General features: G+C 43.1%; 1 protein-coding gene across 1 annotated transcript in view; it reads right to left on the reverse strand.

The window, feature by feature from the left end:
- Positions 1–225: 225 nt before the first annotated feature.
- MCC (mutated in colorectal cancers) overlaps positions 226–18,176 on the reverse strand; it is a 69,144-nt gene continuing 51,193 nt past the window's right edge. Inside the window, exons 14-17 of the mRNA XM_010286095.1 lie at positions 13,762–13,968; positions 12,679–12,776; positions 1,754–1,876; positions 226–724 (exon numbers count right to left, since the gene is read on the reverse strand). Coding sequence (XP_010284397.1) covers positions 544–724; positions 1,754–1,876; positions 12,679–12,776; positions 13,762–13,968 — 609 coding nt within the window. The 3' untranslated portion in view covers positions 226–543. The remainder of the gene's footprint in view (positions 725–1,753; positions 1,877–12,678; positions 12,777–13,761; positions 13,969–18,176) is intronic.

Genomic DNA, 18,176 nt, shown 5'->3' on the forward strand with positions numbered 1-18,176 from the left:
TTCCTACCTGATCTGCACTGTAAGCAACAGTACTGCAAGTACAGTGCAAAAAAGCAAGCCAGCCTATCATCTCCCCACTCTCCAGCTGCCTGTTTAAGTTGATCTAACCACAGCAGCCAGTCTTGAGGGTACAACACAGAGCTGTGTGCAGAAGGAGCTCAGGGATTGCAAAAACTCTCGAATTATCTCCAACCTGCCCAAATAAAAACCTCTTAACATGAATTATTTTGCTATGTGACACTGTCACCCATGGGACATACATACATAAAACGAAGAGAAGCTATATGAATACAGACATAATGACACAGACAACATACATAATTATAGCATGATAATTCAGGCACTGCCATTATACATTATGAAACAGTCCTTAAGGTTAACACTTACATTATCCCCATGGCACCTCTCTGGGATCCCAGAGAAGGTGCTTTTAAGTGTGTCAGCATTGACAGTCAGAGCTTTTAGCATTTGAAGCTACCTAAAAGTCAGCCTCAAAAAGACAGACATTTGTAATGGCACTAAGCATCTTTGAAAGAGATGCATTTAAAGTGAAGTTTCATTGGTGTGTGGCCTAGAATTCTCTTCTTCTAGTAAAGCTATTCTTTGTTTAAGCATCCTTACTTGTGTTTCATGTCTCTCCACCATGGCCATCATTTGCGATTCCAGTTTCTTCAGCTTATTTTGATGCTTTTTCTTTGCTTTTTCATAAGCAGCTACCAAGTTGCTGTAGAAGTACAAGGCAATACAAGGTCATTCAGAAAGGCTTGTTCATAGCAAGTGCTACAAAAATCCACACCAAAACCTCACCTTCAGGGAACTCCAAAGTCTGGGTACTGATCATCTTCCTAAAATTTACCAGTGTTTTAAAACACATTAGATCCAAACTTTACTCATCCAAACCCAGATCAATGCTAATCTGTATCTTTTTTTGGAGCAAGTACACATCTTTGCCAGTACACATTTTTAAACATGGTTCAAAGAGCCAGCTAGAGGTTGCTGATGATGACCTTGCAGAGCACTGTTTGAGTGCTGTTTGTGTGAGTCAGGATACCACAACATTAAACATGTAATGATTTACAAAAAAATTGCATGGCCAGAATCTGCTTACAAAATCCAGCACTGATTTTGCATCTTCCATTTAAAAAGATAACAGTTATATTCAGAGGATGGCATCCTGTGCTAATTTGTCAGCTGCCAAGTATCTTCTGTGCTTCCACCTTGACTTAGTAGGAAAGCTTGAGATGGGTACTGCTCCTCACTGCAAGTATAATTTACGAGTTCAAGTATAATTTACGAATGAAAACTACATTGTGAGCAATAGGCTTCTTGCAGGAAGGGCAGCTTAGTCCACTCAAACACAGTTCCAGTAAAATATACTGAGTGAGCAATAAAATTTAAGTGTGATTATTAAAGCCAGTTTATTAATAAAGAGGCTGGAGCCAAAGAACAGGGAGCATTTACAACAAAACAACAGACTGATAAATCTGACTAATGGAGGTTTTTGTTTGTTTTAATAATAATGCATTTACCCAGTTAAGACTTCCCCCACTCTGTTCTTTGCTATGTAGTTTTCAGTGTCCTACATGGGAGGTTTATACCTCCCCATCTCTAACCTTAAAAAATCAAGTTGTGTGAACACAAGGATCCAGAAACTGCCCATTAAGGCAGGGGCAGGATTACAGTGTATTACCAGAACATGGCAAAAAAAAAAAAAAAAATCAATGGTGCATCCATCCGCTGGTAGAGCCTTTACCTGTTTGCCCTTTTAAGGTCATTAACAAATTCTGCAGACTGCTGATGTCTGATTTCACTGCTCTTTGTGAGTCTCTCCAAAGCACTCACTAACTCTTGCACTCTAGCCTTCAGTTTCTTCTCCCTAGATCAGGAGAAAAGGAGGGAGAAAACTAATTTCAAAACAGAAGTAATACTTCAGCATGCAAGTGCATGAATGGTTGTCCTGTGCTGGGCTGACAGGCTGAAAATATTTTCCTTACTACTACTTGTGTAATACAGGAGGTCTTTCTTATATTAAACTCTTTCACAGATCTATTTTTATAACATTCACCATTTTAGAATACAGGATCAGAGATGTAGCAGACAAAAGAAAAAACAAACTTCTCTGGCAGTTCATGGTCTTGTATGTATCAAATCACACTAAGAAATAATCACAAAAATTTAAGAATACCCGGCACATGCCACCTACTGTGTCTTGAATGAGATAGCAAAGAAAGCTACCAAGGGAAATCAAACATCATGGTAATCATATAGGAATTTTAATTAAAAATAGCATACCAGGATTGCTATTAAAGATAATTTACTAAACAAATATCTTTTTACTTAGAAATTACTACAGAATCATAGAACAGTTTGGGTTGGAAGGGACCTTTAAGGGCCATCTAGTCCAAGCCCCCTGCAATGAGCAGGGACATCTTCAACTAGATGAGGTTGCTCAGAGCCCCATCCAACCTGACCTGGAATGTTTCCAGGGACAGGGCATCCACCACCTCTCTGGACACCGTGCTGGTGTTTCATCATCACCACCCTCAGAGCAATTCCATTGATTTCAATTACTGCCTCAGATTTACCTGAGTAATTTGTACTACAGTCCATATTACAGTAGACCACTTCTTTTTTTTTTTTCTTTTAGGAGCCAGCAAGTCCAGGTCATGTGGCAGTGGGAAACAGAAAAAGTTAACAAGAGAAGGGCATACAGACAGAAAAGGGCAAGCACTAGAAATACAGAAGAGAGAGCACAGGCATTTTGTTCTATGAGGTATTCTTTTTCTTTCAAATAAGCCACAGTAGTGCGGTTTAAAATGCTGATGTATTTACCAATACTTGCCAATTATGAATCAAAAAACTAATTACATGAAGTATGCCAAAATGGAAGTAAGTTACCTTATCATATTTTTATGTCATAAATTTCTCTATGAGGGAAAGGAAAAGTGAACCAGGCAGAATTCTGGGGAGGAGTAAGCGTTACAGCTTAGGGTTTCATCTGCTTTTAAAAAGCATTTCCCAGCGCAGGTGAACATGTGGCATGAGGCAGGTGCTTCTTCCCAGGGAGCTCCCTGCCGCAGAGCCGATGGCTGCCCACAGCCTCCTCCTTTACAGACACGGGACTGTCCCGCCTCTTGTGCAAGGGTGCTGATGTGGAGACCCCAGAGCCTTTCTCTGTGACCCATCCTCACAGCACAGATCGCCCAGAGAGAAAAACATCAGATTTGAAAATTTAAAAAAAACGTGGATAAGAATGACATGGAACTGGGACGAAGTTAGATTTTGCAGTGTTGAACTGCGGAACTTTGCACGTATGGAGATGTTTGTCCGTGCTTTGCTGCCTAGAACCGCTTTGCAGTGATTCGCCTGTCCCTCCTGTTTTTGTTGCAGTGCTGCTAAGTGAGGAAACTGGATTTCATCTCAGGGACAAGTCCACCACTAGCCCCCGCCTAAGGCCACGGAGCCCCATGGGAACGAACACCCTAAAGTTGGTGAGAGCTTCCCCAGCTCTGCACAGGCCAAGGGAACCCAGGGATGCTGCAAGCCAGCTCACCAGCCTGCAGTTCTGGGGCTGGCCTGGCAACGGCAGCATTTTATAACCAGAGGCAAGGACAGTGCATGTGGCATGTTTCACTCTGCCCAGCCTCAGCAACAGAAGGGCTTTCACAAAGCCAGCCGGGGAAACAGTCCAAGCTAGCAAGTTTATCCCAGCACACTGCAGACTCTGGTTTACCGGCCAAATTCAAAAGGACATAAGAGGGGCCTTGTTGATGAAGAATCATCAGTATTCTCTATGCGTCCTTTCGCTGAACTAACATACTCTCAGTTTTCAAACTAGCGGTTCAAAGCTCACTGCCGCCCTCCCCAAATGTAAGTTTTATTTTTTTATATCCTATCTTAGCAGTCAGAAAGACTCAGCACAGTCTACGGTCAAAATCTGTGCTCTGCAAAGAAAACAGGAATGAAAAAACTTCCCAGTTTTTACTTGCAATAGAAGACAAGTAAGAAAAGATCAGACCTGGCAGAGGCCAGATCCATTATCTGACGTGTGCGTGGCACTCACTGATATGACAGAACAGAGTAAGGTAAATTTGGCGCTTGTCTATTCCAAAGGATGCCACAGCCTGAGGCTCCGGGGAAGGCTCAGTAGCACCGTCCCCAGCACTGCGACCTAGCGTGAACGGCAACTCCAACGGAATAAACATTCACAGTATTTGGATGGGGAGAGAAAGCTAAAAGTCACGTGAGGCTGGTTTAACATTACGTGCAAGAAAAGGTGTAGCTGTGAAAACACTGCACACAGTCCCATGGGAAAGAACGCTGCAGAACCGCAGTTTACTGCAGCTGAAGTCCTTACACACCTGCTGCAAGAAAAGCTGTGTGGAAAAGACACACAGCGGAAGGACTTGGAGGAACATGTCATGCACGGAGAAGCTTGGTTGCTACGGTGACTGTTACCTGATAAAACTATTACATCACCCTTTGCACGTTTTTGTACCTTTCAACCGGTCATGTTCAGTCCGAACTCAGCTAAACACCACCAGGCATTTCTTTACATTTGGCCTGTAACATCCTTGTCTTGCCGCTGCCAGAGAGAGCGAGCCAGCGGAGTGGTAAGCGCCCTGGGCCTCCACAGGCCAGTTAAGCAACTTTCAGATGCTGGTTCTGAACCATCTAGCTAAACAAGGTAACACTGGCTGATCCCTCAAATCTATACATGCCTCCAATTTACATTTATGGCAGCAAAACGCATGTATTCCCTGAGCTGACAAGATCCATACAGTTCTTTTGGCTTCTCTTGATGTCTTGACGTCAGTGAAAACGGCACTAGCTAGTGCCTACTCCCACCTTCATCTCTGGGAATGCAACAGGTGGTTTGATGGCATGTGCTGAAATGCCCCAAAATCTTACAAAAATAACACATAGGTATCTACTTTTACACTTACTGCTCCTTATTTAAAACATGCCTATATGAATATCTTGCATAGCACAAGTAACACCTGAGTAGACAGACATAGCAGCAACAGTAAAGGCACAGTACAAACTGGGAAATGGAGATACATAGACACTTGGTTAATGACTATGACATGCAAAAAACATGTAAGGTTTTCCCCTGAGTGCTGCACCTTCCATTTTAGTAGCAGATGAAAGACCTCAGAGCTGTACCTGACTGTCAGGCCAGCAAATGCTCTATCCCTTCATAAAAATCCCATGCCTCATAATGCTAACTCTTCCCACTTCTCTCCATTTCTATCACTAATTACCCCAGTTTGGACAGAAAGAATTGTCCCTATTTGTGTCTCTCCAAAACTGATGGCTTAGCGGGACAGTGAAGGGGAGTGATAATGAATCCTGAGGTGCTATTCGTATTCCTTTAAAGCATTACAGGGTTAGCGGTCTTCACGGGATTTCTAGCCCCACTTCACTTTCCTGATTGCTATTAAAAATCAGCAGGATATGAAGAAGCAGCCACTATAGGCTTAATAAGACAGAATATTTTAAAACAATAGTCCTAGTCATATGCAGCATTTTTCCAGGATGAGAACATGTCAAAGCTGCGAACCGGGGATGGAACCGCATTTGATGCAACAACCATGTGAATATCCTCCCTATAGGGAGTCTTTCAGAGTCTAAAGCGCAAACTCACGCTGCTATCGTGCCCCAGGGCTTTAACACAGACCAGCATGGATCCCGAGAAAGCATTTAAGTGTGCATTTTGATGGCAAGAGGGAAGAAGCAGCAAGCATTTTTAGGAGAACACAATTTCTGTGAGCCCTCAAGTCACAAGTCAATTGGACCGCCGAAGTCAGCACGGCTTTTGCTCCCAACGGTTCCTCTTCCAGCTGGCTACTGCGGAAGACGCAGCCGCGGCACCTCGTGCGCACAGAAAATCGGCACGTATTCCCAGAAGAGGGAACAAGCTCATGATCTAAGGGCATGGCTCGCTTCCAGCACACGGGCTTTCCGCTGCAGGGCACTCGAGAAGTTAGCTGGGGAAATCCCTGACGGCTCCCTTTTCCAAGGAAAAGCTCAGAATAAGTGTGTTTGGAGGCCCGCAGCTGACTCCAACATCCGCTAAAACCACTATTTTCAGTGGAATGCCTAACATGCTGCTAACAAAGACTTTTGTTTCCTATTTTCACAATCAAAACACTCAGTGGGCAGTTGCTAAGCGGTTTTCAAGGGCTTTTTGTTTCAGACTCACAGGACAGTTTGAACAGGAAGGCAAGCGGACAGGGCCCAACGTTTTCTCTGGTTCCAAGGCTACCGCCACAGAGAGCGGGGAATTCTGCCAGGGCCGTAAAGGAAACTATGTGACATGAGGCACATTTCTGCACTTTCTGTCAATTTGGCCTCCACACAGTGACACCATGTTTGGCCCAGAATAATGTAAGCAAGGTCTTGAGCACCTTGTATTTTCCCTCCTGTCTGGGCTTTTCCAGACATGTTCAGGTTTCATATGCCAGAAGTCTTCCCAGGCAGATTTTCCTGCCCTTGCTCATTTTATTGAGAGCTCCCCAGTGCTGCAAACAGGGAGCTGCTCTTCCCCGGCATGCAGAAAGTTGATTTTTCTGCCCCCGGCTTGGAGTGTACCCAGCTAACTCCCCCTCTTGTGAAAGCACAAGCTATTGCCCCTCTGCCTTGGGGTCAAGAGCACCCACAGCTCTTGCCAAATCTGGAGCAAAAGAGGAGCAATAAGCTCTCTCCAAAGCAGGAGGTCAGAAAGCTTCCCACAGCTGGGCAGAGAGGAGTTGGGGGCCTTTGGGGCCTGACTGCCCTATGTCTTGCCATCCCTAGGAAGATCCTTCTACCCACCAGGGACCATTGCCTGCTCCCTTCAGATTCTGGCTCCCCCGTCGGGAGCGGCACCCTTAGCTTCAGCTCATCGTTTTCCAGTCCCAGCTGAACAGCGGGACACACGATTGTTTTTGCGAGGCACTTGACTCCTCTCAGGAGATAACAGCTGGACATTTAAAAGGAATGCAGATAAATTCTCTTTTCGTCAGCAGTTTAAGGTAACATCTTATGTCAGGGTGGTATGCAGAATCCCCAGCCCCATTCGAACGCGTGCCTGCCTCGCTGGGCTGGGTTGGCCGGCTAAGGAACACAACCAATACATAATAGAACTTTTTTAAGGGGCAACACAGCACCACTATGCGAATGCCAAAGGAGTCTTAAGATCACCCTCTTCAAACGCCACGTCTTCCTGTCTCACCTCTCTCAGGCATCAGTGGGCCTGACGGCACCCGTGGTGCCTGCTCCCCGTCCAAAGCTGGCCCCTCTTCTGGTCACAGACAAGAGGGAGAGCGCTTTCAAAAACGCCCTGCTGGTGTAAGGCACGGCACGGCTTTTTCGCCCGCCATCAGATGTTTAGAGCAGCGCTCAAAAACCAGAGGGTACCACAGACGTGTCTGATACCGCCGGCAGCGGGGAGACAGGCCAGGTGTGGTTCTGGAGACAACAGACGGGCAGCAGAACGGGAGAAGCGGCCTGGAGGGAGACAGCGGCATGCCCGCCACGCTCACTGCCCAAACCGCCCACCCCGCTGCGCCAGCCCAGCCTCGAAGCCCTCCAGACCTGGAGCTGTTTGGAGCTCCCTGTGACCATTACATCCAAGCGCACAGCAGCTCAGCAGTGCAGATATCCACCCAGTGGTAAGGAGAACTATTTATTCCATGTAAAAAATAGAGAGGGGTGCGGGGGAAAGACGGTTATCTGTGACGCGTGTAGAAAAAACAGCTACCTGCGGTGCTTCTGAGGAATCTGTCCCTTCTATCACCATGGGTCATTCCTCTCTGGAGAGAAAGCTTCCCTCAGTGGGGCTCTCTGGGGGATTTCGAGACAGGCCATGCCTCCTGAACCCCTCAGGCAGCGAAGGGAAACCATGGCAGGAGACCGCACAGTCATAAATAAGACGGAGATCCCCGAAATCTGCAATGACTGCAATCCACGCCCGTCTCTGGCTTTCAAACGTCTCAGAGTTGCGTATCTCCCCGTTTCATGGACGTGACAATGACAGAACAGAAATAAGCAAATGTAACTGACAAAGAGCAGCCGACGATGCACTGGAAAAACTCATCAGTAGCTCCTGAAATACCAGCCCCTGCCCCTCCCCCTCTTTCATCCAGTGCGTGTTCATCCTGTACTTCGGCCAAATAGAAAGAGGGCTTCACTCACTCAATTCTTAAGAGCCATTTTAAATCCCAATCATTACAATATGATGTGTTTTAGGTTCTCTCTTCGTTTCCAAGACTTAGACCTATTGATGGGTCAAGATAGGCCTGAACTTCAGAGTTGCTTCTACCTACTCCTGGATCCTGCTATCATGAAAATAAGGGTTGCCCTTGAAAACATGCCACACTAACGTGTTGCCACATGAAGTTTGTGGAAGTTTGAAATAAAGGAAGGTGGCTTGATTTAACTCTGGCTGAGATTGTGTCTGGAAGTAGTCACTGCCGTGCCTCGGCACAGCTTTCTGTTCAAACAGTTGCTCTCTCAAAACGAGATGTTTGGCACAACACAGGGTTGCAGTCTTCGAACAGGTATAAGTACCTAAGCCTGCAAAGAACATTACCATGTCTCAACAGACACACCGAAGCTGCTGCAACAGGATTTTCTATGTCCAGAGAGGTAGGACCATAGCTCTGTGCAAAATGTACTTTTTGTTAAGAGAAACAGAACTGTTTGCCAATCCTGCTGATAACCACCCTTTTCCCTCTCCATGGCAACTTCCCAATTAGTAGCATCACTTACTAGGTTATAGCTCAGTTCAAAAGTCATCAGACATGGTAAATATAGAGCTGCTCTGTTGTGTCGCCAGATGGAAAGTCACCCTTTTGTGAAGAAGATACTGAAACATGTCTAGGCTGACAGAATACATGTATCCCTGCACAGCCATCAGAGATGATAATTTTGTGCCAACTGATGGCCCAGCTGAGCTGGGAATAGTCAATCTAGTCACAAAGTGCTTTGTCTGCCATGGCCCTTACCTAGTATTGGTCATATCCTTCCTGCTCTACTATTTTAATGCTTATAAATGATTCTCTAAATACACACAAAATACAACCCTGTGCAGTCAGAAAAGATATCAGCAACGGGAAATACAAGGACAGGCTGCAGGAGGACCTCAACAATCAAAGCACTACTAGTAAGGCCTGGGGAGAGGGAGAAGTTTCGGTCTTGCCAGCTTGGCCATTTTTCACAGAATGAAAGAACTTAGCAGAAAAGATTAGTTGTATCACCATTATTGTCACCTTGCTAAAGCAAGAGCATTTCTTATCTGGAATTCTTCTTACTGCCTCCCTCCTGCCATCTCTAATGCATTTGTGTGTGCCTACTAAATTATAAACTCATACAAGTCATCTACAGCATTCCCTTCCCCTGCCGCAGCAAAGCAGAACACACCAGCAAGGAAGATTTCATATGAAGGTCTCCCTCAGAGACTGTGTAATGTGCCTGATTTTGGGGTATTCAACCAGATCCTCTCTCATAAAAACTGGCCTCTAGCACAATCATCGAGGTGTCAGTGCCAAGGCCAATACCTTTTTGCCCTCCCAAGATTACAGTATTCCTGGCAACAACCTCGCTTATGGATGTGTCAGACTCAAGAGGCTTCATGTCCGCTGAAACATTCCATCATTCCATCAAGAAAGGAGAGAGGGGAAAACAAAATTGCTAAAGACTCTGGCAGAAAGTATTTATGCTTAGCTGCAACAGGATGTGTCTCTAAATCAACGACGGCCTTAGCCTGCAATACCAAAAATTTGGTAACCTAGATGTAACTTTTACAACATGGAACCTGCAGATAATTTACATTTCTACTAGTTAGCATAGTGCTCACGGAGAAGAAAAGCAATTGCTGTGGAAAGCCCATAAGATGGTCTGTAATGCTGAAAACTGCTATGGGAAACCCCGAGTCCTACTAGAACAAATACATTATGAAACAATAAATGAAGAATTGCTGCTGCCTTGAATTTCTGGTGGGCACTACCAATGACAACTCGGGGAGCTTTACAACACGCTGCTGGATTCCAGATTTATGAGAAAATCCACCTCTGCAGAGAGAAGATAGGCTACCGCTGTGGATGAGACTGTTCTGCTGCAAAGCCATTTGCAGACGATGAACAAATAAATGCATCCAAACCACACCAAAATCCAAACTGTAACTGCCTCCTGCTGTTTTATTTTGGTTTCACTCCATTTCAATTAACTGAGAAGAACCTGACAGTTCTGCAGCAACAAAAGGCTGGAATGGGAAAGCAGCAGAGGGGGGAAGCTGCCAGGACTTTCGTCTCTGTGAAGACAGGATGGGGATGGGGCAGCAAGCAGGGCTGCTGGTTGGTATCACATTCTCTGTCGAACAGAAAGACTCAAAAGCAAATGGATTTTTGCCCCTATCCTTGCAGATGCACCAGTGTCTACTGCTTGGAGTAACAACAGATAGGTGCAATTGCTGGATGTGCACCCTAATTGCAATCAGCACTGAAATACTCCTGAATACCAGCATTTAAATATTGCCTCTAGACCACAGATGCAGTGTGTTACAGTCACTTGTCTCACATCTCCCTCCGGCCCCCAGCAAACACTGTTACTGGGCAAAATATTTTTTATTTTGAATTCTGGCCTTACTTCTTCGGTGGGTGAAGAGGGTGCTAGGGGCAGCCACCAGGATGTCTCCTGGTTCACAGACAGTGCCAGCACTTGTTTTCCCATAGAAGCAGGAAGAGCACTGAGGGATCGGCACATGCTAAATGCAAAGAGTTAAACCCACTTTGTCCCTAAAGATACCACAGTCACTTCAGACCATTCTGCACTGTTGTAGCCATGGCAGAAAGGAAAATGCACTTTGATTATATTTAAAACTTTTTTGTGAATCTATGATGGTATAAATTCATTGTGGTATCTGAGGCTCTGTTTATCCAGGACAGCAGTTAGGAACTGCTAGTATTTTTTAGCACAGCTGCGGCTAAACAGGTTGCAATAAGCTTTCTCCACGTGCTAGACAGACCTTCTACCGACTTTCAGAAAGACGACTTCAGAGTAAGGAGACTAGGCATTCAGCCTGATTTGCCTGGCACAGTGATCAGGGAGAAAAATACCCTGTCCACACAGCTTGCAGGAACTGTGCTTGAGCCCCACTGGCAGCAGCAATCACATTTAGCACAGTCATATTTCCATTACACAGAGAGTCTTCACTCCGAAATTTATGTAGAGCTTAATCCGATTATTTTTCTTCCCCATTTCTGCCTGACGAACTGTACTTGCTAGGCCCCTGGCTGGAAATCCATGCTAATCAACTTAAGTCCTAGTAGATAAAGTGAAGTTTTTTTCCTCTGTGTTGTCAGCAAACCACATTTCATGACTATACTCAAGTCTCTGCTAACTAAGGTCACTGGCATCTTCTTGAAACCCATGAGCAAACAACAAGAACAGGAAAAAGCTGCAGCTTGAGTGAGGACAGAAAATGCCAGTGGAGCTGCTCACACCAGGACTGGAGTGTGGGGGGCATGGGGGAGGCCAATGGCTCTATGCAATGTTTACGCAAATGACTTTGTTGATGGGTTTTATCTGCCCATGCACAAATGACAGTTTTGATTATTTTAACCACAGAATTTTGTTTCCTGCATCAAGCAAACTAAATACTCAGCAACTGCCAGACTATTAAGCAAATGGTATGAGATGTATTGATTCTGCAGTGGTAATGATGTTACATTTTTACCTAATGCCTTTCAGGCTTAAGTGTCCCTAGGCATACCACAAGTTGCACCTATGAAAAAAGCACTTCAGGAATGAAACGCTACAGCTACCTGAGAGGACATTCCACCACTGAAGAGGGTGCAAACACCAGAAAAGCAAAATCCACTCTTCCCAACCAAAATTCTTAGTAGCATTTTGGACAGGTTCTAAATACAACCACCAGATTAGATATTACATGGCCATGTCTTAGAAAAGGTAGAACAAGTACTGAAACAACTACTGAAACAGTGAATACCTTTGTCATGAAGTTTACCACATAGCTGGTGTAGCGAAAACTGCTGCACAAATACCTGGTTAATGTATAACTGTACTGAAAGCTTTGGCTTAAAACCTGGCTGTTGATAAAAGCAGTTTGTCAAGACATCAGTGTTCTCTCTCGTTGGAAAGCTAATGCTTCACACAACAATGTCATTCATAATTGAACTGTGGCTCTACTTACATACTCGGGAGGCAAATGCAGCATCTGAGTCATCAAAATCACTGCAATTCCCACTCCTGTAACTCCTATCCAGGGTCTAATCTGCAACCAACCTTCTTAACCAAAGATCACACTTCAAACCCTGTCTTCACTAAAGGTTTTCTGCACACTCTCAAGCAAGTCATGTCACTGTTTTGTGTCTCATATTTTTGCCTGAATATGGACATTCCTGACATTCTGAGTGTTTCTTAGGGGTACAGTTAATCTGAATTTCAGAGAACCTCCACGATAATGGAGCTGAGCACCGTGTAAGGACTTTCCTCAGCTGAAGAACAAGAGCAAAAGAGAGGGGAATGTTGGAAGAATTTTGATTCTTTTCCTTTTCACACAAAAAATCTGTGATCACTCTTAAAATCACTTGAGGGTAAAAGTGAAGGCTCAGAACTAAACCTTGCCCTGCCCCTACAGAAGAAGTCATGTTTCTGTTGAAGGAAGTTGCTTACCGCCTGAGCGCGTTTGTCAGTTCAGCAGTCAGTTCACTCTCGTTGTATGGTCTCAGCTCAGCTAGTGTTAACGGTGTTGTGGTGCCATCACTGCATTCCTGAGAAACGAGGAAAGGCCATCTAATTTCAAGTTACTTACCATCTTAACGGGAAAACTCTGAAAACCTTTTCATTCACAGTTACTTTTAAAATGGAGGTGAAATAAACATCACAATGTCACAACAACATGGCAGTGTAACAACTTGTCAAGAAATGGACTAATGCATTAACACTTCACAAATCCTTCTAAATGTTTCCTAAACCACCACAGCTCACTGACTTTTTGCAGAGTTCTGCTATAGTGTGCATAACTGCTGGTGCCTTATATTACTTTTCACACCACATTTGAAACAAAGCAGCACTGGATCAAACAATTCAGATGATGCTTTGCCAGAAACAAGAAAGACACAGTTATGCACTAGCTCTGGATTTTGTTTTTAAATGTATTACTGAGGTTTTCCGGGGACACAGCACTAAAATAACAGGATTGAAGTTTTTCTAGGTATCGCTACTTCTTCATGCAAATTATTAATGTAAATGCAGAGATCTATTCATTTTGCATGATACTAAGGTGGTGGGGGGGAAGTCTTCATTCTCAAATCATTACAAATTGTCTGACTTGCAAAAGGAGCCTGTCATTACAGTGCTCTAACTGCTTCATAGAAATTAGATCTGTTTTTTCATATTTTGTGCTTGGAGTAGGAGGAGGATGGTATTTTGCTCAAACTCTCTTCCACTGTTTCCAGTGAGTGGCAACAGGCAAGACACAACATGCTCAACCACAGTAGCTTGTATGTTTGGGAAGAATGGCTTTGTTGCACTCCTCTCCAAAATGACAACCTTATTTTAGCCCAGGCTTAACAGTAATTCTGCCAAGTCCTCATAAGTCATAGCATGGAAAGAATCACCCAACAACTGGCGAAGAGAGAAAAGATGTACATAGAGACGGAAGATGAGAATGATTAACATGCTAAAGACTGCTCTGGGGAGGGGTACAATAAATCGCGTTTACGCCAATTTTGGAAACTTGTTTTGACTCCAGACCTTGCCCAATTTGTCTTTGCTTCCGCTGCTGGTTGAGCTGAGAGACCTCATTCTCTGCTCTTTCTGCTCTTCCACTTCAGACTTCAAGTGCTCAATATGGACAAGGTAGGCCTGCTCCTGGGCCTCTCGAGTGCTCAGTTTCAATTCCAATGCCTTCTTTTCCTTCTCTAGCAGGTAAAGCTGTGCCTTGAGCTCTGCCATCTCCTCCTGTTGAAGAAACATTATCAGCATGCTGCTTCATGTGACTACATACCTAAAGGAAGACAAGGTTAAATAGGTTTTTCATTCACTCCTATTACCTGAGTGTTCTTTCCATGGAGAGCACTAGCAGCATCCAGAAGGCCTTTTATAATCTCACAGTGTATTTGTCAAAAGACCAGTCTATCTTGAGACTAAGTGAGTACGACAAGCTGTGTCATCCCTTAATCAACCTCAGAAATAAGCTCAGAGGCAACGGAGAAGCTAATGTGGTGCTGAAACTACAGTATCAGGGATCTGAGAGGGCTGCCACAGCTGTTGAAATTTCTTTGGTTCTACCTTGCCCTTAGAGACCATTGCCCTAAAAGCAGGAGCGTCTGACTGACTTGTCAAACAGCTCCCTAGATGCCAGATCCCATTTTCTTACTGATACATAAGAACTAGAGTTGGTTTATCTCATTACAGCGTTTATCTCATTACAGGTTTGAGGGATTAGGACAGCAAACACAGATAACATATTCCAGCCTCACAGTACCAGCCTCTGTGGTAGAACGAGTTAGTCAAAAAGGTCAACTGGGTATGGCACCACTGGATGTCCATTTTTAATTTCCCTCCTCTAGACGGCCAGAATCCCAACTATACACAACTGGAGGTTGACAAAATTGCGCTCTCTTCTATTCTTCCCTACATATGATCCACAGAAGATAGGACACTGGTACTTCATAGACAGAAGCTCAATTCTGAGAGCTAGTTCTTGTGTGTAATTCTTCTGCCACTCTATTATTTATGACAGGGCTATCAAGTAATGAAACACAACAGCTGCTATTTGGGGACAGACCTCTGCTATAACATCTGCTCTGACAGTGGCTGGGCAGAAGTGTAATAACAAGGCATGAGTGTAATGACCCTTCTTTCAGCACTTGTTCCCAGCCTCCCATGAAAAGCAGCTGAACTGGAAAGCTCTTTGTGTTTAACAGCACTTGAGAGAAGTTTTTTCTGCAAAATGTCTAGTTATTTTCTGAACCCAGGAAAACCCAGCATTCATAAAACATTTAAAGAGATAGTCCCAAAACATAATTTACATGATGTGTTTAAAAAACCACCATCAAACAAACAAAAGACTGCCAAAACAAAAAAAAATCCCAACCCAGAATCATGGTCTCACTCTTGAGCTTGCTGTGCCCTAGGTCACCTCATGGGTGAATACTGAGTTGATGCAGCCATTTTCTGTATTACAGTTCAGTTCTAGGCTTGTTCATTGTGGAAACATCTCTGAAAGATAGAAGTTTCTTGTTGTGTGGTCAGCCTAGGAACAAATCACTCTTTTTAATTTTTTTTAAAACTAAAAAAACATGTTATAGTCACAAAAATACCAGAGGTGTCTTACCTTATCCTTCAAAAATAATGCTCTTTGTATTATATCCATTGTTAACAAAGATTATACAATAACAAAGATTATACAAACAAACACAAACTTTGCACATATTTAGACTAACTTCTTCTGTAGAAAAGAATCTATGTTGCTAGCAAAAATTTGCTGTCTGGATTAAGTGTAAGCAGTGCACACAGGTGTAGCACAGTTACAACCAGCATATAGTAATCACAGGTAATCACTGGCTTGTTCAGAATCACCAACCATGAAAAAATAAAATCCATATCCTAAAAGCCCTCAGGCTTGGAAAGGTTTGTATGAGCTTTAAAATAGTTCATTTATTCATCTACTTGTTTGTGAACTGAAGCACAATTGCTTTCATTCAATGTGGTTTACAGAAATTTAGTTGTTAGGCAAACTTACCATTAATTTCCTTTGTCAACAGTAAAAATGTAAATAATACTGATAAATAAGGATGGGGAAATTTAGTTATAGGAGTTGGACTGGATTGTCTGGTAGACTTAACTGTATGCATTTATCTTCTTAAGCCTCTATTTCTAAAGCCATTAATCTACTTAGCCTGCTTAGTGAAGGCTAGGAAGTAATTTGAGCTGCATATTTTGGCACTTATGTGAATAGAAGACACTCTTGACAAAAGGGCTATCTATATGGGAGGGTCATGACAAGATCTTCCCAGGCTGGAAGTTGAAGCTAGGCAAATTCAGCCTAGAAATAGGGACATTTATCTTCTAAACGAAAAAGGTGAATTTAACCACTGCAACAATGAATCTGTGGAACTGATTTTTCCCATCACTGAAAATATTTTAACTTAAAGACTGGATGTTTGTAGTACATACCCTATCTCAAAATATATTTGAGGATCAGTGGCTAACTCCTTTGTTTATGAAGGCAGTAAGCTTAGATCATCATATATGAATTCACAAGTCTGCATCTCGTCCCAGAAGACATATATCATGGACTCCAAAAGCAAGCCCTATATGTTAGTTTTCTCATGTCAAGACAATGTGACTTTGAAGTAGAGAAGCAAAGACAAAGCAGGGGAAAAATGGAAGAACTGTCAGACAGTGTCTTACAGAGGCTCCCAGGGAAGGAATGCAAAGGTTGAAGTTAAAAATGAGAACTGCAGTTGAGGATTCTGGTATGGACACATACAACCTGTGAGGCAGGGTGGCAACAGTAATGTTTCATGTGGGAAAATTTAAGCAGCTCAGAGCTGCTTATAGAGTTAATTAGTCTTCACATAATCAGTAAACTTTTCCATGAAAATATGCCTTCTAAAGATGGTATTTAAATTTTATTTCAATGACAACATCACCTTTGTATATTTACTATCCCCTTTTTTCCTAATTACAGGATGCTAGTGAAACGTTTGCAGCTTAATGTATCCGTTTCTTCAGGGTGTGGGCCTAAAGCACATTTACAAAATGAAACCCTGAAGGCGGAAGTAGTAAGTGGTCACTCTTCCAGTTGATTGCAGAAGACACATTCAACCCATTCAAATTCACAGGCTTCAAGCACCAAATCTAGCAGTCATTTCAGGACTAATTAATTGAAAATTGAGAAGTGTTTTGCTTGCAGTCATATTGTAATTCTGAAGCTGTGTGAAAACTTGAATGAAAATTAAACACTCCTGACTGAATATAATCAGAAACACCACAGGATCCTCAAAATTAAAATTTGTATTGGATGTGGTCATGTCAGAAGAATAAAACAGCATGGAGTCTTTTGTGGCAAAAAGTTCTACAAGTCATGAAAAGGGACTCCATGAGGATCACAGTACCCAAGGTGGAATATACCAGCCTTCAGAAGCAAAAAAAAAATCAGAATAAATAATTGCCATGCTCTAGTTAACTGTATGTTACTTTATGCATCTATAAGAGCATGAAATACTGTAACAAAGGTGGACAACAGGATTCTTAACTTTTTCTGCAAAGAGACTGTAGTCTCGAAGCACGTTATGAGCAATATTACCATCACCTGTACACAAACTAGGAAAAACTATCAGTGTAGAAAGCTGATACTTCTTATCTAGCTTAAGTCCTTTGAAATGCAGAAAGGTTGTACACCAAGAATTATTTACACCCATCAGAAGTAATCTCCTTGCTAACTGGGGCATGACAACACTGACCTTGAAGCAAGACCACTGGATGACAAACCGCAGAAGAGAATATATTTGGAAACATGGTTAATTATTGCTTGCAGCAAAGAATTGGATTTTTACAGAAGTACTGGTAGACCACTGTGTCTTACACTCCAGATCAGCAAAAAAAATAAACAGGGCAACAGAGAAACCATCCCCAAACCATCTTTTTATGGATCATTTTCATCAATAATGAAGACCTAATGGTGTAAAGGCATTTTCAGAACATTATCAGCATAATGCATAGATGCAAGAAGCAGTATGACTGATGTAATGATCAGTTTTTACTGGGAGTCATAAATGAAAGGTGTCAAAAGATGCAGCAGAGATTCCAACACAGATGCAAGTTTCAGGAAGACAGCAGAAGGCCGTAAGACCCGGCAATGCAGGAAATCCTTGAGTAGCTCAATCAAGCTGTATCATCCTGGCTAAGAACGTAGAAGGGAGGGAACAAATTAAGAGCTGCTACATGATGAAGTGCTCTGCAGCACAGATTTGTTCATCTGCTTCAAGTTAAATAAAATACTGTAAGGAAATTTAAATTCTCCAGTTGCCTCAGAAGGTGGCAGATGAATATGCTATTCTGTATGAGGTGTATGTTCCAAACGATAGATACAAAAAATACACTCGGAAAGCCAAGACATCCGTGAGTCCTGCCCTTAGGTTCAGCTATGTTATAGCCTG

The sequence above is a fragment of the Phaethon lepturus genome, unplaced genomic scaffold (assembly GCF_000687285.1).
Source record: "Phaethon lepturus isolate BGI_N335 unplaced genomic scaffold, ASM68728v1 scaffold35104, whole genome shotgun sequence".
NCBI classification, from domain to species: Eukaryota; Metazoa; Chordata; class Aves; order Phaethontiformes; family Phaethontidae; genus Phaethon; species Phaethon lepturus.